Source organism: Podarcis gaigeae (assembly GCF_964106915.1).
Source record: "Podarcis gaigeae genome assembly, chromosome: 14".
NCBI classification, from domain to species: domain Eukaryota; kingdom Metazoa; phylum Chordata; class Lepidosauria; order Squamata; family Lacertidae; genus Podarcis; species Podarcis gaigeae.
The window spans coordinates 35,292,735-35,320,592 of record NC_139690.1 but is presented as its reverse complement, the minus strand read 5'-3'; the positions used below and the strand labels follow the sequence as shown (position 1 = coordinate 35,320,592).

At 46.8% G+C, this 27,858-nt stretch overlaps 1 protein-coding gene and 1 long non-coding RNA gene across 4 annotated transcripts in view; one reads left to right on the top strand and one right to left on the bottom strand.

Annotated features, from left to right (window-relative positions):
• The window catches only part of FBXL16 (F-box and leucine rich repeat protein 16), an 80,872-nt gene extending 57,333 nt beyond the window's left edge, over window positions 1-23,539 (top strand). For all 3 annotated transcript variants that reach the window (XM_083710940.1, XM_083710938.1, XM_083710939.1), the window contains exons 5-8: window positions 8,761-8,845; window positions 10,273-10,336; window positions 11,418-19,031; window positions 19,089-23,539. In XM_083710940.1, coding sequence (XP_083567066.1) covers window positions 8,761-8,845; window positions 10,273-10,336; window positions 11,418-11,566 — 298 coding nt within the window. In that variant the 3' untranslated portion in view covers window positions 11,567-19,031; window positions 19,089-23,539. The remainder of the gene's footprint in view (window positions 1-8,760; window positions 8,846-10,272; window positions 10,337-11,417; window positions 19,032-19,088) is intronic.
• LOC310831031 lies at window positions 18,970-26,202 on the bottom strand. The gene is made up of 3 exons (XR_014557729.1): window positions 24,542-26,202; window positions 19,099-24,509; window positions 18,970-19,040 (listed from the first exon to the last, which is right to left on the bottom strand). It is a non-coding gene; the product is annotated as an uncharacterized lncRNA (long non-coding RNA).
• Window positions 26,203-27,858: the final 1,656 nt, after the last annotated feature.

Here is a 27,858-nt window from a genome sequence, read left to right as displayed (position 1 = left end):
GTCCAACAACATCTAGGGACCCACAGGTTGAGAACTGCTGAAAGGGTTAGAAGCTAATGGTGCGGTTTAAAATGGGCTGGGCCTATTTCCAGAGGGGCAAAACAAGGAGAGACGTCTGTGCAGCAGTTTCTCCCCTCATAACTCAAGGCTCAGGGGAAGCTGATTGCAGCAGAGACACTTGCTGATAGGGCAGAGTCAGAGCAGGCAAGGTGGGGACCAGGGGTGGCCCATAGCTCAGGGGTAGAGCACCTGCTTAGCATGCACAAGGTCTCAGATTCAATTCCCAACATCTCCAGGTAGGGCTGGGAATGCCCTCTTGCCTGAAACCTTTGAGCGCCACTGCCAGTCATTGTAAACAAGTACTGAGCTAGGTAGACCAGTGGCCTGATCGATACAATGAGGCAGCTGTCTATCTGCCTGCAATGCAGCTTGGTCACCATGAGACCAAGGGGTTTCCAGGGAACTGCAGTGCCTCAAGGAACAATGTTCTCGCCTTGATCTCCAAACACCTGTGGCTCATTTCCACTTGCTGCTGTAGATGACCCTGCTGGTGCAACGTCTTTATATGAGATTATGTTTCTAGCCCACCTTTCCTCCAATAAGCTCATGGTGGACTATATACTTCTTGTTTTATCCTCACAACCACCCTGTGAGGTAGGTGAGGCTGAGAGATGCTGACTGGCCCAAAGCCCACCAATGAGCTTCAGGGCTAATTTGAACCCTCTTCTTCTGTGTCCTGGCCTGGCATCCTAACAACTGCACCAGGCTGGCTCCAGTTATGCCAAGGCACTAATTATCTCAGCTGCCTCCCCACCATAACTTCAGGTACCAGTTGTGCTTGTAGCTTCTGATCTCTGGGCATCCGGAAAGGCCCTTCCCTCAGCCTAGGGACTGCACAGTCAGTGAAGCTTCTCTAATTCAATGCTGCCCCCTTGTGAGTTATCCTAGCACATGCAGAGAATCTGTGGGTCTCTCCAGACTATAGTGTGTGTATTCCACAACATGTGCTTGACACAATCATAGGGCATTTGTGGTAAGTTTATTCTGCTTGCTTAGCTGTTCTGCGGTGCTTTTCCAATGCTACCAAATTATTCCTGTACAGAAGTGCAACAAAAGTGAGGCAACACCTCCCCACCCATTCCAGAACATTGTGGCATCTCCAGATAGGAAACAACCCTGTCTTGGATCCTGGAGAGTATCTGCTAGGTAGTATAGACCAGTGTTTCCCAACCTTGGGTCTCCAGCTGTTTTTGGACTACAACTCCTATCATCCCTAGCTGGCAAGACCAGTGGTGAGGGATGATGGGAACTGTAGTCCAAAAACAGCTGGAGACCCAAGGTTGGGAAACACTGGTATAGACAACACTGAGCTAGATGGACCAATTGTCTGACTTGGAGTAAGGCAGAGGCCAATGCTCCTATGAACATAAGAATAAATGCTAGTTGAGACCAGTGGTCCAAGTCCAACATCCTGTTCCCCCAGTGGCCTACCAGATGCCTGTGGGAACTTTTGAGCAGGACAAGAGCATCCTCCTCTTTGGGGGCTTCCGAAAACTGGTATTCAGGAGCACAATGCCTCTGACTATGGAAGCAGAGCAAAGCCAACAAGGAAGTTGCAGGGGATGTGCTACCTGGAAATGAAGCAGTAGGGCTGCCCCAAAGGTTCTACGGGCGCAATCAGTCGTGAATGTAGGGTCACGTGTGACCATCCCACAAACATCATGAGCACAAATCATCATGAATGCACAATAAAAAGGACACTTGGAAGAGACCTGTTTTGGGGTGATGGGTGCCTCCTTAATCATGCCAGTGTCCACATGGCGTCGTTGGCATCAGAATACCAACTTTTGTATGCCCTCGCCACCAAGTTAATCTGGATTTACCTTTGCAGAAGAAAATCTGATTTAAAAAAAGCCTTTTGCCAATAACCCATGTGCAATTTCTCCAAGACCTGTCTCCAGATTTAAGTCCTCATCTGGAAGCTGTTCTGGATGTGGAGATGTCTTCTAAGTAGTCAGCTCAAAATGCACTTGTGCCTCTCCAGAATGGAGCTCTTATGAAGAGGATTGGCCAACACAGTTCTGAAATCTTCGCAGCACTGATTGGCTGTCCGCTCTGATGTCACAGAGAAACACACACCCCCACCGCATCTCCCAGGTTCCTTCCTTCCAGTACAAAATGCATAGCAATGCATACATGCATTTAATGCCTAGTCTAGTTTGGTCCTCTGACAACTGCTGCTGTTCATTTTATTGGTGTTTCATTAAAATGTGGTGTCAATTTGTTTTAAAATGCACATTGCCCAGGTTTTCATGGCAACACATTTGGGAAGGCTGGAGTGTAGCCAACTAAGTTTTACTCAGAGTACACTCGTTGCAATGAATGGACATAACTCTGAGTAGAACTAACATTTGATACAACCTGATGGTTTTAGAAACTGTACAATCAAAAGGTCCCCTGCTTTCTCCCCCCTTCCCACATGCCTGCTGCTCCAGCTTTTTAAAAATTGTATCTAGTATTACTAATATTAAAAAATATGGTGCATACAGTATTTCAGCACATACAGTACTTAGTACATATAGGTATTATATTCATCAACAGCATCATACATCATATAAATAAAATCTATTGAATTATATCACACTGGCAGCCTCATATTTGGCTTCGCTAGGGAATTCTAAGGGGGGAAATATTGATTCAGTTTTGAAATCAGTTGTTAAGATCAGTACAGTTTGGAAAGGTGTGGCCCGCCATCTTGATTCCAAATGGCTTCCAACTTTATCCAAACACAGATGAAACCTGCTCCTTGATTGAAGAATCCATCCTGCAAAATTGGGTTAGGATATTGTCAGGGAACTGCCATCGGAGCCAGAGGGAGACAGAGGGCTCCAGAGGGATTCCGGAGAGTGTCCCGGGATGAGGAGAAGCAGCCCATCTTCTGGGGAAGGAAATCAGCGTAGCACCAGTGGAGAAGGGGGGGAGATGCGGGAATCGGTGAGGCAGTCCCATGACTCCTTGCCGGGGACCAGCGGGGAGAGCACGGGTCCACCACTGCCCACACCCTCCTTGCGCAGAAGGCTTCCGCGCAGGGAGAGTAGGCGGAGACTAGGCGTCAGAGAGCTTCTTTGCTGGAAGAAGTTCAAGAAACGCCCACTGACGGATTCTGCCAGCGATTGAGACAGCCACGGGCGAGTGGCTGTCCAGACAGAAAAGGTTCACTCGGGCAACCCAGCCAGGTGTGGCGCCGGTTTACGCACGAGCAACCCCTAGAACCATCACAGCAATCTGTCAGTCACTGACGTTGTTTGTGCGCAGCCCCGGAGAGGCAGCACGATGAGCCAAGCAGGGACAGCCGGAAAGACGGAGCAATAAGCTGTGGTGCGGAGTCTGGTCGAGAGGAACCGAGACTTGGAGGCGCATGTAGCTACCCTGATGGCGCGGCTGGACGAGAGACGGGCTCAGGATGCACAGGTCAGAACCACCCCCATCGCAAGGAAGGTACCGAGGCTGGTACACAAGTTTGGTGGAAAGCCCCAAGACTACAATGCTTTCCGAACGGAAGTGCAGTACACTTTGGAACTGCAGAAAGATGACTTTGCTGATGACGGGGAAAGGGTGGCTTACATTGTGGGGCATCTGCAGGATGGGGCGCGCAAATGGACAGGCCCCTAATGGCGACGCAAAATGATGCCTTGAAGGACCTTAAGAAATTCTACCAGGCAATGGACGCGATGTTCTCCAGCGAGGTGGAGCAAAGTGTGACACGGCGGAAACTTATGGGGTGCAAGCAGGGGGGCCAGTCCGTCAGAAACTACTGGTCGCGTTTTGCGATGTTAGTCCACCGACTCGGGTGGGATCTGGACTCTGAACCAATACAAATGTTGTTTGAGGTGGGTCTATCCCCCAAAGTGAAAGACGAGTTGTCCCGAGCGCCCCGGCCATGGTCGATGGATGAGCTCACCAAGGCTGTGCTGGCGATCGGCGTACTCCAGGAAGCGCGGGCTCAGGAGAAGCGGGAGATAAGAGAACGTTTCCATGACAACCACATTCCTGAGATACCGAGGGAGGCTTCCCAGGCGGCGGAGCCGATGGAAATTGATGGCACGCGCGCGCGCGAAGTTTCAAACTCTGGTGAAGGTCGTAAAAGGGAGGGAAAGGAGTGGAAAACTACCAAGAAGTGTTTCCTCTGTCAACGACCGGGACATTTTGCTAAGGTCTGCCCTCAACGAAAAGCCTGGCAAGGGATGGTGGGAGCTGCAGGCCACGATGAGAAGGGGGAGGAAGGGCTGGTGCAGGGAAATGACAACGCCTGGCTGCCAACCAGCAGGGGCAGCAGCCAGGCCAGCGACCAATAGAAGTGCCCCAGCCTGACCCCCCCAAGGCAGCTATAGCCATAGAAGTGGTGCTAGAACTCCCGAATGGGCACCCCGTCAAAGTTAAGGGACTGCTGGATTCGGGCAGCTCGTGTAATTTCTTCAGCAGAGACTTCGCTCTGGAGCACCAACTCCACCTGTTACCTCTAGATTTTCCCTTGCAGGCGACCACCATCGATGGCAGGGAACTTCTGGGAGGGGAGGTGACACACCAGACACTGCCAATGCGAATGAGGGTCTCCAGGCACACAGAGAACATTGCCTTTCACATAGCCACGCTGGCAGGACCCCCAATAATACTGGGAATGAGCTGGCTGGCACTACATGTTCCAGTAGTGTCATGGCATCAGCGGTCAGTCACCTTTGGGTTAGCTTACTGCTTAGAACACTGTCTGGGAGGGAAGGACCCAAGAATGACGGTGGCCAGGGTGGCTGGGCTGGCCTTGGAACAAAAAGGGGAGGTGCCGCCACAATATGCTGACTTGAAGGAGGTCTTCAGCGAGAGGGAGGCAGATAGACTACCCCCCCCACAGGCCCTTTGACTGCCAAATCAACCTACTGCCAGGGGCTCAGTTGCCTGTGGGTAAGCTGTATGCCATGTCCAACCGGGAGATGCAGGAGTTGCGGCAGTTTATTGACAAGAACCTGAAGAGAGGGTTCATAAGGGAATCAAAGGCAGTGGGGGGCAGTCCGGTGTTCTTTGTGGACAAAAAAGAGACTAATTAGCCCAGATTAGTCGTGGATTACAGGGCCTTGAACCTGGTGTCAGAACCCGTGACCTTCCCAATGCCCAGGATTGACGACATTTTAACACGGGTGAGGCAGGGGAAGATTTTTACCAAGCTGGACCTCAGAGGAGCATACAATTTGATTAGGATAAGGGAGGGGGATGAATGGAAAACAACCATGTTCACCCCCCGGGGGCTTTTGAGTATTTAGTCATGCCATTTGGATTACAGCCGGGATCCGCCTGCTTTCAAGCATTCATGCACCACATGTTGGGGCCCCTGCTGTACAAGAATTGCGTAGCCTTTTTGGATGACGTCTTAATCTATTCGGACAATTAGAAGCAACACGTCAGAGACGTCAGGGAAGTGCTACAGAGATTGCAGAAGCATCAGTTGTGGGTCAAGCTGGAAAAATGCCAATTCCACGCCAGAGAGGTCGAGTTTCTGGGGTACAAGTTGTCAGACAAGGGCCTAGCTATGGACCCAGGCAAGGTGAAGGCAGTGCTGGAATGGAAAGCCCCCAAAACCCGGAAGGATGTGCAGAGGTTCTTAGGTTCTTAGGCTTCAGCAACTTCTACAGGAAGTTCATAAAGAACTTCGCTCACTTGACAGTGCCCATAACAGATTGTCTTAGTAGCAAAAAGAAGTTCGCATGGACAGAGAGTGCGCAGCAATCCTTTGAAAGGCTGAATAAGGCGTTCGCTTCGGAAGAGCAGCTCCTGCACGTGGATCTGGAGAAGCCCATGAGACTGGAGACGGACGCGTCCGACTGAGCCATTGGAACGGTCCTTTTGCAGCCTGGGGCCAAGCAGGGCTGGAGGCCGTGTGCCTTTTTCTCAAGGAAGCTGAGCAAGTCAGAGCAAAACTACACAGTGTATGACCGAGAACTGCTTGCGATCTATGCGGCGTTTCGGCAATGGAGACATCTATTGATAGGGGCACGGCACAAGATCCAGGTTTGTACTGACCACAAGAACTTGGAATACTGGCGGAGTGCTCAACCAGAGACAGATTTGATGGGCCCAGGAGTTCGCCAAGTTTTCCTTCGAGATCAGATACGTGCCGGGAGAGGAAAACGTAAGAGCAGATGCTCTCTCCCGGAAACCAGAGTACATGGAAGGAGAGGGACCACCAGAGACCCGACACGTGTTTCCCGAGGACCGGTGTGGGGGGGGGAGCGTTGGTTGGGAAATGAGAACTGGCAGGGCTTACCAGAGACGACGCGTTCGCTCAAGCAAAAATCAGGGAACTCCGGGACAGAAGGGAAGACAATGGAGGGTTTGAGGAAAAGGAAGGGCTACTGTACTATAAGGGGGCACTGTATGTACCGGGAGAGACCTTGAGGGGGAAGGTACTTAAACAACTCCATGACAACCCAACAGCTGGACACTTTGGACAGCACAAGACCATGCTGCTCGTCACCAGGCAGTTCTGGTGGCCAACGGTGAGGGAAGACGTACGAGAATATGTACGAGGGTGCGACCAATGCCAGAGGGCAAAGGGGGAGAGGGCTGCCCCCGCAGGGTTACTGGAACCTTTACCTACACCGTGAAGGCCCTGGGAGGTGGTGTCCATTGATTTTATGACAGATTTGCCCAAGTCAAGGGGGAAGACAGCAGTCATGGTAGTAGTCGATCTACTGACAAAAACGTGCCATTTCATAGCTTGCTCACACGCGGCAACGGCAGAGGAGACAGCCAGGTTGTTTGTGGATCACATTTTCAGACGGCATGGAGCTCCCTCGAGGGTAATCTCGGATCGCGGGAAACAATTTACTTCCAGGTTCTGGAGGAAGCTCATGAGCTTGCTACAGGTCGAGGTGAGCTTCTCAATGGCGAGGCACCCAGAAACCAACGCACAAGCAGAAAGAGCGAACAGTATACTCCAGCAATACTTACGCTGCTACATCAGCGAGAGACAGAACGACTGGGTAGAGAAATTCGCGTCGGCTGAATTTGCATACAATAACGCTAAACATGTGTCCACGGGAATGAGCCCGTTCATGGCCAATTATGGGTGTCACCCCAGGGCCTTCCCGGGGAGGGGGGAGGAAGGATGGAGTGTACCAGCAGCTGAGCAATTTGTGGAGGAAATGGAGGCCTTGCACCAGCAACTCAAGATGAACTTGGAGCGGGCCAAGGAAGTTTACAAGAGGCAGGCGGACAGGCACCATCAGGAGGGGGAGGCCATACGGGTGGGAGACCGGGTGTGGTTGTCAACCCAAGGGTTACCCCTAAAGGGAGGGTGCAAGAAGTTGCAGCCGAGGCGGCTGGGGCCTTTTGAGGTAATACAGCAGGTGAACCCAGTGGCATTCAAACTCAAGCTGCCTGACAGCATGAAGATACATCCGGTGTTCCATAGGTCCCTACTTTCACCATACAGGGAGGGGCGGGAATTTCCGGGGTGGGAGGGAGGAGTCACCACCCACCCGCGGGTAGAGGAGAGGGAACACCGCAACCAAGCCACAGAAATACTCGATTCAAGGTGGCGAGGTCGCCAGGTGGAGTACTTGGTAGCTTGGGAGGGAGAACCCAGGTTGGAAAACACGTGGGTCCCCTCTGAATCAATCAATGACGGGTATCTGGTGGAAGAATTCCACAGTTTGTTCCTGGATAAGCCAAAACCACTACCTAGATTCTGGGAGGAAGAATTTGGACCCACAGACGAAGGGGACTTTGTGGGTTTTCCTGCCTCTGAAGAGGAGGGAGGGGAGGTGTCAGAGGGAGAAGAATCAGACTGGGAGGTTCAGCCTGTGGGGAGAGATCTGAGTGGGTGGGAGGCTGGTTTTGAATCCTCAGAGGATGATGACAGCTCCTTCAGGGGATTTCCCGCATCGTCGGTCGAGGAAATAGAGGAGGTTGTATTGGAAAATCGTGCCGGGGGTGGAGGGGGTCCTGGGGAGGAGGTGGATGTCAGGGAACTGCCATCGGAGCCAGAGGGAGAGAGAGGGCTCCAGAGGGATTCCGGAGAGCGTCCCGGGATGAGGAGAAGCAGCCCATCTTCTGGGGAAGGAAATCAGTGTAGCACCAGTGGAGAAGGGGGGGAGATGGGGGAATCGGCGAGGCGGTCCCATGACTCCTCGCTGGGGACCGGCGGGGAGAGCACGGGTCCACCACTGCCCACACCCTCCTTGCGCAGAAGGCTTCCGCGCAGGGAGAGTAGGCGGAGACTAGGCGTCAAAGAGCTTCTTTGCTGGAAGAAGTTCAAGAAACGCCCACTGACGGATTCTGCCAGCGATTGAGACAGCCACGGGCGAGTGGCTGTCCGGACAGAAAAGGTTCACTCAGGCAACCCAGCCAGGTGTGGCGCCGGTTTACGCACGAGCAACCCCTAGAACCATCACAGATATATTAAGAGCTGTCCAGACATGGAGCAAACAGAGAAACAACTCTTCAAAAAAAGATATAGATTATATAGAATTATTTATTTATTTTATTTTATTTGTATTATGGTACATTTTCTAATATTCCAGCTCTCAAAATATGGAATCCATATATTACTCATCTCAGCATAAAAAGGCATTTAAAAACATCAATTAAACTGCTACTTTATATCAATAATAAAAAGGGACTGGGCAGTTGAGAAGTTCCCCCTTTACCCTTGCTCCTATTGCTCATGCTTTCCTCCTAACAGTTGCGATTTCCCCAACTCTTCTGCAGGTGTGTGCGGATCACAGATACCGGGCTCAGTTACTTGTCCACCATGTCATCTCTTAGGAACTTATACCTCCGTTGGTGCTGCCAGGTAGGTAATAGATAGGGCGGGCCCTACTAATAGACTGATGCAAGTGCCTCTGGCGGCAAATGTTGAGGGGCAGCAGGGGCAGCTCTCCCCCTGACATGACTTTCTTTGTTAGACTTGAAGTACAATTCAATAGCAGCTCTAGCCAGCTTCTGTGTGTGGAAAGCAGGGTGGGATGCCACCTTGTCTTCAAGGGGCAAAATCTCTCGGGCAGTCCCCAAGAATCCTCTGGTAATGGGGAAAGAACAGCCTGGTTCCTTCAATCTGTTGGCAGAGGCTATAAAGAGGTTGGGGAGGTGGGAAAGATTCCGGGGGTCTCCCTTTAAGCAATCCCTGCTTCCTGCTCTCTCCCCCAACAGCTGGCAAGTGGTGGCAGCTACCAGGTCAGTGGGCAAATGACAATATTCTGGAGCTTCAGGTTGTCCTGGAGCCTCACCTTTGGGGAGGTGAGTCCTCTATTTGAAGGACTGACAACGGTGATGGCTGGTGCCCATTGGGACTAGCCAGAGCCAATGACAGGCACAGCCAACTAATTCTAGTTTTGTCTCCATCCTTTTCCCTGCTGAGTTCTACTACCGAGACTTAAGGAGGAGGAAGTTGACAGCTAGTGCCACATCTTGGATGGGCTGTAGGTATGAAGGCAGACAGGTGGGGGCTGGCTGAGGGCAGAGTGAGGCTGGTGGGACGGTGCCCTATTTTCCCAAATGGACCGGCCTCCACCGCTCCAATATTTCGTTGATGAAAATACGGACAGACATAGAGTTGGTCATCTGGTCCAATTTCTTTCTCAGTGTAAGATCTGCAATACAGGATGCAACTGCGGTATCTTTGGGTAGGCCTCTGCTGCTAGATCTCAAGTCAACAAGAGCCCCCTGCTTCCTGAAGCAGAGTGTTCCACCGCTGAACAGCTCTAGCCATCAGGAAGTTTCTCCTAATGTTGTCGTCTGCAGTAACAGAGAACCGGTCTGCTCCATCTTCCGCCTAACAGCCATTCAGACCTTTCAAGGCCACCATTATGTCTGCCTAGACCAGGTGTAGGGAACCTTTTGCTCTCCAGTTGTTACCGAACTACAACTCCCATAATCCCCAGCATGCATGGCCAGTGTCCAGGGCTGATAGGAGCTGTAGTTCAGCAACATCTGAAGGGCCAAAGGTTGCCCCAGACTTCTCTAGAAAGGTCATTTCCATAGCTGTCAACGTTTCCCTTTTTTTAAGGGAAATTCCCTTACTCGAATAGGATTCCTCACAAGAAAAGGGAAAAGTTGACAGCTATGGTCATTTCACAGTTGGCACCCGTGCCAATAGAATACCCCCATATTAGCAAGACTTCAGGTCTTAAAAACGAGCATAGTTAACAGACTTAACCCACTTGCTTCTCATGTAATAGCAATTCAGGCTCACAAATCCTCCCTCCTTCTCTCCTGTTTCAGGTTCAAGATTTTGGCCTGAAGCATCTGCTGGGAATGAGAAGTTTACGCCTTTTGTCTGTTGCTGGTGAGAGTCAAACTAAGGGGAAATTTTCTGATGCATGTCATGAATCCATTTGAACTCACCACTTTGCTGAGAAACTCATTCATACAAACACTGTCACCACATTCTTTTGTGTGGGGTGGGGGCAGGGCAAAAGGAAAATAAGGGAAACTTTGGCTAGGGATTACACACTACCTCACCCTCTCCCCAGAGAGCTGAAAGTGGCAAAAGGGAATTGATAATACTCATTTCTTTGGTCATTTTACTTCAGAGCCGGGAAACCCTTTTCTGCCTAAGGCAGGCTTCCTCAACCTCTGCCCTCCAGATGTTTTGAGACTACAATTCCCAGCATCCCTGACCACTGGTCCTGCTAGGTAGGGATCATGGGAGTTGTAGGCCAAAAACATATGGAGGGCCAAGGTTGAGGAAGCCTGGCCTAAGGGCTGCATTGCCTCATGAGAACGACAATAATGTGCACAAAAATGCATACAACTGAGGTAAAATGTCTATTAAAACACATATTTGTGAAAATAATATTATAAAAATGCATCGTGTTCAAGGAAATGGCATACAAAAATGTGTAAACGGCCAAATTGCATAAAATGTGTATATTAGGATAAATTTGCACTAAAATACTGATGCAGTTTCATGCTAACTTTTTTAAAAGAATCATGAACTAGTGTGGAAATGTGGAGAACTGAGCTTGAGGCTAGAGAAATGAGAAACCGAGAGAAACCAAAACTAACGAATTTGCGTGTCCCTAGGTTAGCTTCAGCTGAATTCAATGGGGATGACTTCTGAGGCCACATTAACACCACACATGTAAAGCACTATGACACTACTTTGAACAGGCAGGGCTTCCCCCAAAGATTTCTGGGAGCTGCTGAGTGTTGTTAGGAGGCCCCTGTTCCCTTCCTGGAACTACACTTCCCAGAGTGGTTTCACAGTTAATCCCACTTTGCAGGAGGCTATTAAAAGTGGTATCAGAGTGCTTTAAATGTGACGTGTGAATGTGACCATTGTTAGCCTTGCTTGCTGTAAGTTGTGGTCATCGAAATGAGTTGTTTCTTGTTCATGGGGTGCTTTCTGATTTTGGTCTTTCCAGGCTGTCCTCTCCTGACCACAACTGGGCTCTCGGGCCTCGTCCAGCTTCAAGACTTAGAAGAACTCGAGTTGACAAATTGTCCAGGGGCCACTCCAGAGCTTTTCAAATATTTTTCCCAACACTTGCCCCGTTGCATGGTGATCGAGTAAGCCGCTCCCTGGAAGAATCTGACCATCGTCTGGAGCCAGGTCCTCCAATCCCAACCCAGCACTGACCAACCAATCAGAGTCATGGTTTTATTTATTCATTTAATATATCTATATATATTTTTTCTTTTCCGGGAGAGATGCTGTGACTTATAAACCACACATGCACTCACATGTACACTGAGAGAGAGAGAGAGAGATCAACGCAACGTGTGGCAAATCATAAGCCAAGAGTTAGATCGTGCGTATGAATGACCAGCGCACTTTGCATGTGCGTCCACGTCCCATGAAGCCGTGGCAGTGGCAACTTGGAAGAAATCCCTCCTCAAGTTTGTAAAATCCCCATGCCTCCATCACCTCCCGTCTTCCTTGTAGTGATCTGTCCTGAAATCTTAATTTTTGAAAAAAAATAACGATGCTTAAAAAAAACAAAAAAACAAAAAAAACAAAAACACAAATGAAAAACAAAGTGGTATATGGAAAGAAACAAGAAACCGCTGTGGCAGATTGGCAAGTTGGTGGCAAAAACTGCTGCCGCTCAGTGCTGGATCAAAAGTGGTTTCCGGCCAAGTGCTGGTGGGTAGAGGTTCGCCTGTGTCCCCCCCCTGCCCAGTCTTGGGTGGGTTGTGATGCAAGAATAAGGGGAGAGAGACCCCCTTGATGGCCTTCCCAGGTATGGATTCTGGATGGCCGAGCCTTCAGTTGAAACAGTCGGCGTCGTTTGAGGTAGAGGTGGAAAGCTGAAGAAAAGAGATAGAGGAAAGTCGGTTAAGGATGAATAATGGAGCGATTGCGGATGCGTGTTGGGTTCCACCTCTGGATTCCAAGAATGGGACGCTGCAATGAAGTGTTTATAGGAGGAGACAAGGGAGGGAAGAAAATGATAGAATAAGCAAACCGATCAACGCTGTGAAAGAAAGCCTTGTCCCCGTGACTCTTGGGAGACCGGGGTGGATGGGTGCTCCCACAGGCAAAAGCTGGTGTGTTGACTGTAAGTCATCTTCACATGAAGAGAGCAAACCAAGGAGCAAATGTTTCCCAGGAAATGGATTTAAGAAAGTCACCTGAACAATCCTGGCTGACCCTGAGGTCATGCCATGCTTGGCAGACAGCCATCTGCCTCCCTCTGGGTGTTTTTTTTTAAAAAAATATTATTATTATTATTTTGCTAATGATGAAGGGTTTTTTCTCCTTCTTCTCTTCTTCCTCTCTTCGGAACAAACCCGCAGCTTTTGCATGCTCGCTTGCTTCCGTCTTGTGGTAAGGTAGACTCTGGATTTTGCTTCGTCTTGGGCAGGGCTATGGGCAGCAGCCTTGACCCCGGGCTCGGCTTGTCTGTTCCAGTGTAAAGCTGGCGTGGCTTTGTATTTCCATCCACGTTCCATTTACTGATGCACAGGGATTTTTCAGCTGTGTCTTCTGCTTCCTCCCAGTGGAGATGGAGGCATCTCCTTCCCTGAACCTCCCGCAAACCGCCCCCTTACACACCAGTTCCTTCTTTTCCTTACGCAATCCTGCCAACCGAAGTGGGCAATGCGGAGTAGGGGTGAGGGAGAGATTCGATTCAGTTTGTGTTCGAATACGAATCTACCTAATCTACACTTTCTGTAATGATACGCAAACCAAAACTACGGCCCTCCTTCGCACTTCTCTGAATTTTGCAATGCAGTTCCACAGCCAAGTAAATGTGCAAATTAAATATGCATATACTGGGGTGAAGAGTGCATAACAATGCATTTGTTAGTGAAAATAATGTAGGAAAATTCATTAAAGCAAGGAAAACTGCTTTGCAAAAAAAAAAAGTGTATATTAGGAAGAATTCACACTAAAGAAAATACTGGTGAGTTTTCATGAAGGCTTTTTAATGGAAGAGACGCCAACCGGTGTGGAAATGTGGAGAACTCAGTTTAAGACTGGGAAACTGAGAAACCAAAATGGATTGGTTTACCCATCCCTACTCCAGAGTCTATTGCCCTGCCCTCTCCTGGGTCAAGGATCGGGCTGGCCATTGCTTGATGATCCTTGACTTCTTTTTAAACATTGCTTGGTAGCTTTTCAAAGTCCTTTTGGGGCTCTGTTGGCCCTTGGGTGCTGGAGGGCAACCTCAATAACTCAGGCACTCCACTCCCAACCACCCACCTACCCCTGCTGCAAGCTACCATGGAGATCCACCCCAAAGAGGCACAGCTAGCTACAGGATCTGGACGGGCACCTCTGAAGCAGCTAGGACGCGTTGTATCCTGGTGGTGGGATCTCCTGTTAGGACAGCTAGAGCCACTGCTTTATTGATGAGCAATGCTCGCTTGCCATTGCCGCTCGCTCCAGCACCTGTACACACACACACCCTTCTGGCCGATTCACTGCTTTGGAAGGAAAGGGAGGAAGCTCGCCTCCAAACAGCGAAAGCTTCTCTCCTTCTCCTTTTGGGGAATGGTAGAAAGAGAAGCTACTTCCAATTTCACTGGATGGTGCAAGTGTGTGTCCGCAGGCTAACCCAAGTCGCCACGGTGGCAGTCCTGTGCACCCTTACCTGGGAGTAAGACCTGTTGGACATGGTGGGCCTTACTTCAGACTAAGCATGCTTAGGATTGCACTGAGGGATGTAAGCCATGATTTGTGCCGTGTTTCTGCAGAAATGAGAGGAGGGATTTTTCAGGGAGGGCTCAGAAGACTTTTTCTGCCTCTCTTCTTGCATCTTGTTGCATGGGGCATGTGCGTGCCCTCCTTGCGGGTTTTCCAGGTGTTTGCAGCCCTGTTTCCTTTTTCCACCCAGGCGGGACAAGCAAAGGGGCAGGAATGGATGCTGATCGCCTGTTGCGTCCTGTTCTTCAGAGGCAGAGAAGGGGGATGTTGCAAATGGTACAGGCAACCCAGGCAACATTGTCCCAAAGGTTAGGGAAAGGAGGTCTAAGCTCCCCCTAGTGGCTTTTGCCCGAATTAACCTGGCTCGCTTGGAAGTCCAACACCCAAAGCAACGACCTGCACTGCCTATTGCCGCCCTCCCCGCCTGGCGCTGGCTGGGGCTGATGGGAGTTGTAGTTTGAAACACCTGGAGTGTGCCAGGTTGATGATAGCTGACCTATTGCTCTGGGCCAGCCCCAGATATTTTACTACACACTGTGCCATTTCCTATTCATGGTGTTTTGGTGGCCTTCTCATTACGGTTTTGTGGTGGCAGGTCCATTAGGGCAACCTCAGTCTGCCCTCAGCCAGCCTTCACATGCCTGCCTTCTTTCTTACAACCAGTCCAGCAGGTGGCACTGCCTGTCAACTTCCCCCTCCTGTGTTGCCCTTGTAGAACCCAGCAGGCAGGAAGATGGGGGCAAAAGTAGAACTAGTTGGCTCTGCCTGCTATTAGCTCTGGCGCCACCTACTGTTGACCTCCCTGCCTTCTGCCCCACCAGTCCCAATGGGCACCAGCCACCGCCAAACAACAATATTCCTCTGGTTTGTGGCTTGGAGAAACAGGAATGTGTGATGCCGAAGAAGTGGCCTCTGATTCTAATGTCCCCATCGTTCTTCCTGCAGCTAAGCCATCATCCCCAATACCAGCAGAAAGAGACCACAGGCACTGTCCAGCCCTACCTCTGTTGAGTCTTCCCAGCATTATCACTGCGCTAGGGCTTAATTTGAGCCGAGGATTCAGCTCCAGCACTAGTAATGCATTTTATATTGATACTGCTCACTAAAGGAGGACAGTCTCCCACCCCATCTCCCACTCCCTGCTCATCCCTCTCTCCCCACTGTACGACTATCTATTATTTCATTCATCTTTTAAAAGATGTACGGATCAAAGGTTTTCAAAAATACACAGAGCAACTTTCTTTCTTTCTTTTTGGCAGCTATGAGATTACTCACTGCCTTCCTCTCAGTTTTTAGAGCTCTGTTTAGGTTCAGTGTTATCCTCAGAGCTCTACTACTGCATGAAGTGGTCCCAGTGGGGTCCTCCAGGAGAAAGCCTGAGACTCTTTGCATCACACATAGCAAGCACTGCATTTGCCTGCCCTTTTCTAGTCGCAGAACCCCTCACAATTCTGTCTCATATTTATGGCGTTAACTTCGCTTCTCTTATCAGTAGCTTTCCCACATACCCTGCAAGCAGTTCCCTCTTCAAGGTTAACTGATAGGTCTGGTTTGCTACAGCCTCCTCCTCCCTTTAGCCCTCAAAGGCAGCAGCTCTTAGTCCTACGTTGAGCCCTGGCCTCTCCCAACCCAGCTGCACCTCCTCCTTATATATTGGCAGTGGAGGCTTGTCCATCACGGTGAGTGGGGCACCCACCCCAGTCTGCCCCCAGCCAGTCTCCACCCACCTACCTTCTTACTCACATGCAACCCAGGAGGTGCCAGCACTGTCTATTGGCTTCCTCCTCCTTAGTCTCAGTGTTGCCCTTGCAGAATGCAGCAGGGAGTAGGAGGATGGGGACAAAACTAGAATGAGTTGGCTTTAGCTCTGCCTCCTGTTGGACTCCCCTGATTTCTGCCTCACTAGTCCCCAGTGGGCACCAGTCATCACTGTATATTGGCAGAGGAGAACAGAGGATGAACAAGCTCCAGCTGGTGCCTTCTCAGAACATTAAACCTTTCTCCCCGGCTAAAGGTGTTTCCAGATGGGTGTTTCTTGTGGGATCTGGAGCTCTTCATGCATGCAGGAGTCCAGACAGTGTTACTGACATCAACTTGCCAGCCCATATTTAATTCAGCTGTACCTTTCCGGTGAAAACCCATTAAGTAAAAACCAAACCCATTGCCAATGACCCATTTGCAATATCTCAATGGCTTGATTATTATAAATTAAACCCTATCGAGAAGACCCTGAATCTCCTCAAAAGGTATAACAGAGATTTTCCCAACTTAGCGCCTTCCAGATGTTTTGGACCCATCAGTTCCATCCAGCACAGCCATTGGGAGTGTCTTGTAAACCAACCAAAGTAAAGGTTGATGGAGTCTACCTAATCTTTCCTTCTCACAGTTGAGAAAGAGTTCCCATGTGTTCCTGGAACTCTGGCTCGATTGTTATAAATTCAATGGCAATTTGTGTGTGTTTTTATCATCCTTGGCCAGGGATCTAACTATGTCTGCAGATCTCCTTAGCAGAACTAGAGTGCTTCCTTTCTTTGTGGATTCCCCAGAAATTATCTCAGAGGTTCTGGACTACAACCAGCTGGGTTTGATGGAAATTGTAGTTCAAAACTTCTGGATGGCACCAGGTTGCTGAAGGCTGATTTAGAGGAAGGTTATATCCAGTCATTCATTCATTTAAAAAAAAAGAATCATTTGCATTTTTCAAAAAACAAATAAATAAGGAAAACCCTCTCCTGCAGCATTTCATAACACCCTGCTTGTTTCGATAAAGACATAAGGTAAAATAAATATGAGATTAATTGAGAGCTAGTAAACTGTGGCCCTTCAGATGTTGTTGGACTGCAACTCTCATCAGCCCCAGCTAGCATGGCCAATGCAACATCAGGAGAGCCACAGGTTCTCCATCCCTTGTTTAGCCATTCAGGCCTAGTTTATTTATTTCAGACATTTCTGCCCAACCTATTTCTCCAAAGAGACTCAAGGCAGCTAAAAGAAAGCAATGAAACCATCTTTAAAAGTCCTGCTCTACACTGCGATTAATGCTAACCCCATCCAACCTGTTTTATAAATTTCCAAGGCATGTTTACTCAGAAGCAAGTCCCCATAGGGGTGCCATGGGGTTTGCTCCCTGCTCATTGGGGGTGCTTAGGAGACCACAGAGAAGAAAGATATTCCATGTTTACCATTTGATACACCCCAACTAGATGTCTGGGTTCAAAGAGCTTGGGGAGGGGGGAGGGTTGAAGCGCTGCGGGTCATTTTGCATGAAGAGGGATGGGCTTGGGGGGGGGAGACTCAATTTGTTTGTGAATCTTCTGTGAACAGGAAAAATCCATCCCAACCAATCATCCGATAAACCCTCCACTTGGGCCAACCAACTGGCTCATCTCTGCCACCGCATAGAGGCCCAGCTTCTCCACGCAAACCTCACCTGGGCAGGATTACAGCAAAAGGCAACCACCTGTCCTGGATGGACTATGGACCTCCTGTGCTTGGCGATAAAGTGGTCCTGCATCGTTCCAAAGGATGTGTTTGGACACACACAGGCTTCTTTCATTTGTATGGGACTCACACGAACAAACTTGGTTTGACAACCACTTTCTTTTTTTAAACAGCAACAACAGAACTTTAATTACAAGAAATTTCGTTGCCATAACATCTTTGTAAAGCTTTAAGCTATTTTTTAAGATTATGTTTTACAACCTCCTGCTCTTTCAATCTGCCCTCCTCATCCTGCCCCAAGTGCATGATGGTTTGGGTGGGCTAAGTGTGGGACTGGGGTCGGGGTTCTTGTCTGTTGTGGGCCATAGCTGAGGTTGCTAGTCACATAATTTGAGCTGCCTCCCGCCCTTTGAACTCTCCTGAAGTTTGGTTGGTGGGAGTGTTGAATCAATGATAAATGCATGAAGGGAAATGAATCTGATTTTTACCAGCTTCAGGCTTCTCAAAGCTTGGGTCATTGGAAAACTCTGGTCACTGATGCAAAAAACCCATTGTCTCTAATGTAGAAATAGGGTGAACATTCCTATAATGGAGTTTTCTTTCACCCTATGAATTGTTTACACTGGTAACCAGGCAGTTAAATTGTTTTAATCGCATTGAAACCAGCAGATTGTTTCCCCTCCCTTGAATTTTTATTAAAGCTTGAAAGAACAAAGAAAAAAAGGATAAAGAAATAAATATCAAATATCAAGCATTTTTAACATAAAAATTAAAAGAAAATAGATAAAGATGAGAAGAAAAAAGAAAAGGAGAAAACTTTAGATTCTCCGTCTATTAGCTTTAAAAACTCATGTAATGTTCTTATGTCATAACAATATTCACGAGGCCAGCAGATCTTAGAGCTGGTAGGTGTTTAGTTAATTGATTGATATATTTGAATGCAGCTTAATTGCCAAGGTGGCTTCGAAGTAATTTACAAGTGTGAAACAAAATATAAAAATAAACAAAGACACATCATTAAGATACACTATAAAACAACATCATCAAAACGTTAACATAAACAGCCACCAATAAAATCAAACAACAACAAAAACAAGCCCATTAAAACAGCAAAGCAGTTAAAGCAGGAGATTCAAGCGAGAGATCAGAGAAATGCTTGTTTAGCCAGATGTGTCTTCAAGATCCAGTGGAATGCCAATACTGATGGGGCATCTCGTATATCAGCAGAGGAGCATTCCAGAAAACTGGTGCTACCTGTGGAAAAAGCCCACCACTGTGCTATAACAAGCTAGTAATCATATGTGCATTCATCAGCTGATGGCTCTAACAGCAGGTTGTTGTTGTTTTTCATAGGCCCTTCAGTATGTGGCCCTTCAATATGTGGTTACAGACAACTCAATACAATTAATCTATATAATCAGCGGTTTTTTCCTAGAAAAAATAGGTGCCGGTACTCACCATGAAGTTGTTACAGTAGGTGTCATACATTTTAACCAAAAAGGTGCTGGCACTCAACATGAAGTTGTTACAGTAAGTGCCACACTTTTTAACAACAACAACAAAAAGAGGTGCCAGTATTGCGTACCCTTGAGTACCCCCTGAAAAAAACACACAACAATACTGCATAGAATATTTTCCACACCCAAAGGCCAGTATAAAATGGAGGCGAGGCCTTGACCTGATGTCAAAATGTGTACAGCAGTGGCGTGTGGCCGTTGGACTAAGGGGATTAGGCTAGTCCCCTAAATGTTCCCCTGGGGCCTCCTTCCCAAAGCCTGGGAAGCTTTTGCCTGGCTTAGGGAAGGAGGCACGAGGCTCTGATGGACCCATCCTGCCATCTTCCCAAAGCCCATCCGGCTTTTAGAAGGAGGCAGGAAGGCTCCAGAATCCTGTCAGAGCCCTGGCACCTCCTTCCCAAAGCCCGAGAGGGAGGTGCGATGCTCATGTGCGTGACATCAGGACGTCACAACATCACAGTGCATGACATCAACCCCACCCCACCCCTCACAAGCTAGTGCCTCTGGCCCTAATTGTTCCCCTATGAAAAATTTCACCGCACACCACTGGTATACAGTGATGAGCCCAGAAGGGATAGCATTCAACAGTTTAGGGGCCACCACAGAATGCACCCTGCTGTGCATCGCTGCTCCCAAAACTTCACTTGGCAGCCAAATTGCCAGCAGGGCCTCCCCTGTAGAATGCAACAAGCAGGCAGCTGATCTAAAAGCGTTTCCGCTCTGCTCTTTATCCAAAAAGTATCCCAGAGAAACTTACATGTGATCAATAACAAAAAAAGACAGTCCCTGCCCACAGGTGTACAATCTAAAAGATACCAAGAAAAAGGGAATGGGGACATGGAGGGAAGAGGAGAACTCAGGCAACAGTTCTTAAAATTCTGGAAGTGGAGGAGCCAAATGGAACTGACCTCCGCAGAGCTGTTGGGGTGGGACCAGCTTTCAATTTCTCCCTTTGTGATTGGACTGCCACAGATATAATACTGCATGCAGGACTTTTACTGTATCCTGGGTGTTTTTCAGTGGAAGCTCATTCACACATTCAGTTATCCACCGTGAATAGGGGTGGGGGATGAATTCAATTCAATTTTTAAAATGTGCATAAATCCACACAAAGAATGCTGATGTGTTTTCATAAGCACTTTAAAAATGAAACTGATGTGGAAATGTAGAGAACTGAAATTAGGACTGGAAAAAGGAGAAACTGAGAGAAACTGAAATTGACAGATTTGCCCATTCCTAGTCATTTTCAAGGGCACATCCAGAGCATCTTAGGCAGAAATGGGAAACTGTGCCCTATCTGATGTTTCTAGTCTACAGTTTCCATCATCCCTGGCTTTCGGCCATGCTACCTGGGTAGAAAGGGAGCTGGAGTCCAAGAACATCTGGAAGGCCATAGGTTCCACATCCCTGATCTTAGATATACAGCTACAAACAAACAAACATGTTTGAACTGTATGTTGGGCAAAATATTCCTGTATTGGAGACAGCTGGACTAGAAGACCCTCACAGTCCCTTCCAACTCTACAATTCTATGAGTTTATATGTGCCAAGCAGCCCTGGCTCTCACCTGATACAACACATGGGTCAATTGCACCACAATGTTCAGAGTTTTCCATGGCCCCACTTGAGACTCTCATGGGGAGGGAGAGGCAAGGAAGGTTTGAGGTTGGGGGTGCAGAACAAGAAGCCATGGAGCAGAGAGTGCCTTCAGAAAGGATGTTTCTGCGTGTATTTATTTTTTTTCCTTCTAAAGGAGAGGGGTGCTATCAGGATTTATTGTTGAACCAGAGTTTTTCCAGGAAATCACTTTCTCTTGCTGGAGTCAACCATATTATTATTGGTGACAAGGGAGGCACTGTCATGAAACATCCCGGTGGAGGAGTCAGTGGCCGAGTCCCAGGCAAAGCAGGCTATGCCACTAAATGAAAGTGGATGCCATAGTTTTTTCTGCCATGTTATGCTCTGAGATGACAGTAAGTTGGCACGTTTTCTGGGACAACTATAATGTTCTCCTGCAACTCACGGATGAAAATAATTGATCACATTTCCAGGCTTCCCATTGGCATCTGGTCATTGTGAGAACAGATGGTGGAGTAGAGGGACCTTTTGGTCTGATCCCATAGGGCTCTTTTTATAATCTTAACTGTGAGGACTGCTGCGGTGGACTGGCTAAGAGCTATGAGCCAGGAAGTCTCTGGTTCAGATCTGGCCTTTGCCATGAACCTGATGGGTAGCTTTAGCAGGATGATCCATCTCATGCTTGGCTTCCCCATTTCTGTTTTGAGGACAGCAGTACCGAGATATAACATATGTGAGTTACTGGAAACACCATAAATTTGTTAGCATGTTTAAAGCACATAGCTTATGCCAAAGAACCCTGCAAACTGCAGTTGGCCCTTCACAGACCTACAATTCCAGGCACCCTTAACTATAGTTCCCAGGTTTCTTTGGAGGGAAATTGTGTGTGCTAAATGTGTTTCAAATATATGGTGTGGGTGAGTCCGTCTTTCAAGAACACCGTCACACTCTTCCTGTACGCTTTCTTAGAACTCTGATCTTGTCACTGCTTGTTCGGTTTCACTAGAGTACTGTCTTATTGTTAGAATCATTCCTTTAAATACTTTTCAACCCCCCCCAAAAAAAAGTTATAGGAGAGGTATGAGAAACCTCGGACCCTCCAGGTGTTTTTGGACCTCAGCTTCCATTATCCCTGACTATTGGGTATGCAGGTGGGAGTTTGAGTCCAAAATTTGGAGGGCAAGGGTTCCCAGCAACAATGCTTCCTACAGCTGAGATTGGAGGAGGGATCTTAACTCCTGGTCTTCACCTGAGACCTTGAAGAATCATTTACAGCAGGCAACCATGGACTGGAGAGATAAATAGTCTGCAAATAAGGCAGCTTTCTTTCTATGTTTCATGGGGGGCATTCTTACACCCTTTAACAGTCTTACGCCCTTTAAGAATCCTGGGAACTCTAGCTCTGTGTGGTGTTTCCTAACAACTCTCAGCAACCTTAACAAACTACACTTCCCAAGGTTCTTTGGGGGAGGCCACGATAGTTAAAAGTGGCGTAAGAGTGCTTTAAATGTATGGGGTTGATGTGACCTGAGACTGCTCAACCTTTTCCCCTGTTCTCTCTTCCTTTCTGCTTCTTTAAGGCCTCGTTTTCATGTTTGCTCAGAAGTGCATTCCCACTTCATTCAGCGGGTCTTGCTCCCGAGTCAGTGTGCACAGGACTGCAGCCTTAAACTTGCAAAGCTTCCCCATTTAGATCATGTCTAGGGTAAATTTGGGTTGTATCCAATGTTAGTGCAGCTCAGAAATTAACACAACTAAGATCCATTAATTTCAGTAGGTCTACTCCTAGTAAAACTTAATTGAATACCATTCATTGTGTCCTGTTAGAGAGGCTATCCCTTGATATGAAAATGTCCTGTGTTTGAAAGGTCAGCTGGTCCTGTTTCAATATTTAAAAACTCTTAAGAAGGGAAGGCAGGAGGGGTGTTGAGGTCACCCGTCAGTAATTCACACGAGAGCAAACTGAGTAACCACACAGGGCACCTGCTCACAGTCTTCTCAATGAGATGGATTGTACAGTATTTTTATTTAAATTGAATTCAATTAGTTCCAAATCTGTACATCTATATGCCTAAATTAGCATGCACACATTTTGTGCGGATGTGTTTCATCTTCTGGAAGTGTGTGTGTGAAGTATTTCCCCATTTTGCGATGCACAAACGAATGCCACCTTGCCCATGATCCTCGAGTGGGAGAGCAATAAGCCAAGGGACTGGTCCGTGATTTTCTGCTCATTAGATGTAAATAGATCCGAAGGTCAAAATGGGACAATGGAATAATTGAGTCTGGCCATTTTGTCATTTACAGGCCAGACACATTCCCCCTAGTTAATATTATATCAAACCCATTAAAGACTTTATTAGTCTAAACGCATTGACATTGTTTTAATGCCACATTTGTTAAAGAGGCCTTAATTGCTGTAATAATTGAGAGAGTGACCTTGAAGAAGCTCTGGCAATGAAGGGAATGCACACAAGGCATTTTATTTTATTTTTTTGCTTTAATCTGCCTCCTGGAGCAATAGTCCAAGGGCCATGAGAGGGACATGAAGAGCTTTCCAGAGATAAAATTGTGTTATTGCTAGCTAGTGAAAAAGAAATTTATGGGAGAAAAATAGTATTTAAAATCAGGGCAACGCCAATACATTTTGAATCGGAAGGAGAAAATCCACATGGTGCACACACAGCCCTCTTCACACACAGATGAAAATCAGACACGACCCACTGGAACATTGTTGTTGTTCCTGCTGTTGCTACGGTGTATTATCCGTCCTTCACCCTAAAGTCCAAGGGCAGATTACAACAATTTAAAGTGCAACACTAAGGAAAGTTTTTAAAACTTACAATTCCCTCCCCCCCCCAAAAAAAACCCCACCACAATCCCCCAAAAGTGTATATGCCTCTATCAAGCTGCCCCTGTTCTCCGATTCCTATTCCTGGTAATCCACTATGGCTAATGTGTCCACCCGTTTTGGCCTTTTGTGAAGTGCCTTCTTAAAATTTTGCAAGTGTTAAAGTTGTCGTTCTACACAGGGTTCATCTCTCCCTGCCAGTTTCCAGATATGAAGCGTCTTGAGAGGGTGATGGATGAATCTTGTACTTAACACACATTCTGGTAAATTGCATGTGCATGGGCATGAGAATTCCCAGGCCAGCCCCATCATTGGGCAGTGAGGTGGACACTTCAGGTGACACACACCTGAGCCTCCATCCTAGCATCAGCAAACTTTAATTTTCTTTCTGGTCTTGTAACCTCTAAGCTGCCCTGCTGTCTTCAGTGCAGTAGAGAAAACTGCCCCCAGTGCCATGGTGGAAGTGACATTCAATTGCCAGTCTGGTCTGATTCTATATGTTAGAATGGCAGGGGTAGCAGCATGTCATCATTCCCTAAGTTGTCAAATTCCCTCCCCAGAGAGATGCATCTGGCTTCTTCACTTTCGATGAATGCTAAAGATATACCTCTTTACCCTGGCCTTTGGCACCCAAGATGCGTTTACAGGGCTCACCTTATTCCCTTGATTGTAATCTGTTTTCATTGTTTTGAATTTTAAATTGTCATAACCTACCCCTGGACCTGCTGGTGAAAGGTGGGTAATAAATTCAACATCACCTTATCCTTCGCCTCAGGCAGGAAAACGCATTGGGCCAGCCTTGCAATGCAAAGTACCATTTCACACGGCAGTGGCCAATGCATAGTTTGAATACTTATATTGTTACGACTATTCTTATAACTTTAATTAAGAGGACAAACAGCTGCTTGGCTTGTAAATCAGGCTATTGCAGTGCTACCCAAGATGGGGATTCAGAGTAGAACCTTCAGCAGTGTGTCTTTTCACACACACACACACACACACACACACACACACACACACTCATGCAGAGTGCTAATTCACTCCCTATTTTAGTCCATTCCAGTTTTCTTTCATTAGGCATTTACCATTCTAATCTGGACAAGAATTCACAGGAATGCAAAGATTCATTCATTTATTATCCAAAGCAGCTTGAAGTGGGGGAGGGAGAGAGAGAGACAGAGAGAAAACTATTAACATTTCAGACTGAGCACAAACTGGGCAACTCTCATTGTTTCAGAAAACTGCATTCCAACTTTGATAAATTGCTGTGATTTGGGGTATCATTAAAAAAAATATTGCTAACAGCAATCTATTTATCATTGTTACTACAAAATTGTTTTAAGTTTTATTTATAGATTATTTTAAATGGCCATTTCTGCACATTTAAATGTTTTTGGGTTTTACTAATGTTCCTGTCTACTGCAACCATGAAACTTATTGATGTTCCTTTTAATTTTCATCTATTATTATAAAATAATATAATAACCAATCATTAGTGGTATTTCCACCATTGTTTGAGTTCAGTGGAAAACACATTCTTGGGAATTCCATTGGCTTAAATATCAGCCTAGGTAGTAGCTTTAAGCCTTTCAGTTTGCAAACTCTGGTATGAGCAAACCAGTGCTATTTTGCTAAAAAAGAGGTGTTGAAACTCACTATGAATGACTCCCTTGTTCTCTTATAATGGCAATGGAGCCCACCTTAGAGATGCCAGAACTCAGTTTCGGCAAATTCTGGCTGAAAAAAAAGCCTTAGAGCTAAAGTGAATAATATATTGCTCCACCATGATTAGATGAGAACGGAATATAATTTTTAATACATATATGTATGCTAGGAAGAGCAAGAGAGTGATAATCCATATGCAATAATTTTTTTTATTTATTTGAATCATTTCTATATCCCTTTACATTTCTGGTAATATTCACATTTAGAGAAACATAATTAACAGGAAAGCAAGCTATTCTCTTAAACATAGGGAAATGTTCTCTTAAATATGATTAGGAGATGGGGAACATTCCATGTGCACTGTTGGGCCTTTCAATGAAAGCAGAGATGAGGAAAGGTATCAGGCAGAGACACGGGGGGGGGGGGAGGAATTGTAAGGGAAAGATATGAAGGATAGAAATGTGCTTAAGATCAGTCACTTGTTCTATACAACTGCAATATCCTGATTTACTTGTGTTATTGAGCAGGGTGACAGTGCATTCCTATACAGTAAGTCCCACTAGGTTCAGTGGAGCTTACTCCCAAATAAGTGGATATAGGATTGCTCCCTGAGAAAGGTGACTCCACTTCATGCAAGAGTTCTGACAATGTATCGGTCCAAATTTAGGGCATAACTCGTTAGGAATTTCTGCTGGGCAAGCCGCATTGACACCAATGAGAATTGCTCATTCATTTTAGCCGGGCTTGTGCAAAGGAACACCTTCAGTGGGTTGTGCTTGCCATTCCCCTGAGCACCCCTGTTTTAAAGTGTCCACTAGTCCAAAGTATTATTTAAAGCTATTGAAGCTGAGATGTTTCAAATTACTATAAAAAGGGGAAAGAAAAATAAAATTCTGAAAACCATTTTCTTACTGTACATAGAAGCCTCCTTCTCCTGTATATTCTGAAGATATAACCTTATATTTGGTAAGTGTTTCTTGTGCTATTTTATCACGTGATCTGTTTATAAAAATATATATTAAAAAATTTAAAAATACAGAATATCTGATTTACTTTTTTACACCCACGTCATTGTATGGTAATGTATATAAAAATATACTTGAAGCTGACCACCTTACCTGTGCAAATTCAAGATCTAACAGCACAGGGCTGAATCAGAAAGTTGGCGGGTGCCTGTGTCCACATCATACATTTGAAGAGCATTACTTATTTCTACTTATTATTATTATTATTATTACAGAATCCTGGGAACCGTAGTTTAGCCCTCACAGAGGTAAATTCCTGGCACCTTCAACAAACCACAGTTCCCAGGATTATTTGGAAAAGTAATGTGCTTTAAATATTTGATGTGTATGCAGCCCTCGTCCAGCCTACTGCTCAATGTACAGCAGAACAGGGCCACATCACATATTGCACAAAACATTTATATAAAAGGGGGAAAGGAGGACTTTCTGTGCTAGAAAGAACGTGCAACTTCCAAATGAATGCCCATGCAGTGGGAAACACATATCTGTGAGCATCACATGTGATGATACACACACGGTTTCATGGATGTAGCCAGGATTTTTGTTGGGGAGGGGCAGGCCTTTTGTTGGGGAGGCAGAACCTCAGTTTGTTATGTACCTTTATTGATTTTTATTGATTTGAGGGGGCAGCTGCCCCTCCCTGCCTACGTCAATGCATGGTTTGCATATTATTGCCTACACAAAAATGTGTACTGTAGGACTCTCACAATGACAGTTGTTCCCAGTATGCATAAGGGGGCACACTAATGCAAGGGGCTAAAGGGTTCCTTGCAAAATTAAGCCACTATTTTGGATGCAGCATTTCCCCAATATGTCCCCCTGGAGTGTTGAAGCCCTGTGAACATAGTAATAATAATAATTTATTATTTATACTCCACCCATCTGGCTGGGTTTCCCCAGCCACTCTGGGTGGCTTCCAACACAATATTAAAATAAAGTAATGCATCAAACATTAAAAGCTTCCCTAAACAGGGCTGCCTTCAGATGTCGTCTAAAAGTCTGGTAGGAAGCCAAGTCAGACTACTGGTCCATCTAACTCAGTATTGACTACACTGACTGTCAGCAGTTCTCCAGGGTTTCAGAACTGTCCTACCCCTAGAGATGCTGGGGGATTAAGCCTAGGATCTTCTGCATACAAAGCTCAGGCCTTTCACCTGTGTGAGGCGTTGATCTCCCACTCTGTCAGAATATGGGCAACAGAATCTCAGGGGAGAAAAGGAGAACCAAAGATGACTTGATACAGGTGGAGCAACAGCGGACAGAGATGGCAGGGGCGAAGTGTTCCAAAGCGTGACCATTGCCCAGAAGCAACTGTAAGAGGTACCTTACAGCTTTCCATCAGGCTCTCATCCAGTGTGGTGGCAACCATTATATACGATAATCTTTATTGACATTGTCCCATACAGAACAACGAAATTACCAAGGAAACCCAGTTTTAACCTGCGGCGGGGATTGCATCCAGGTACCAAAAATGTGGGAACTGTAAAACCAGTGGGCAGTTAGATTTCGTACTCCGGATGGGGTGATTCTATTTCAAGGCTTGCATGTTTTTCAAAGAAAAAAAGAAAGGCAGCATGTCAGGGAGAACGATGCTAACCCAGACCACTCCCTGCTGTGCTAGTTTTCTACATGCAG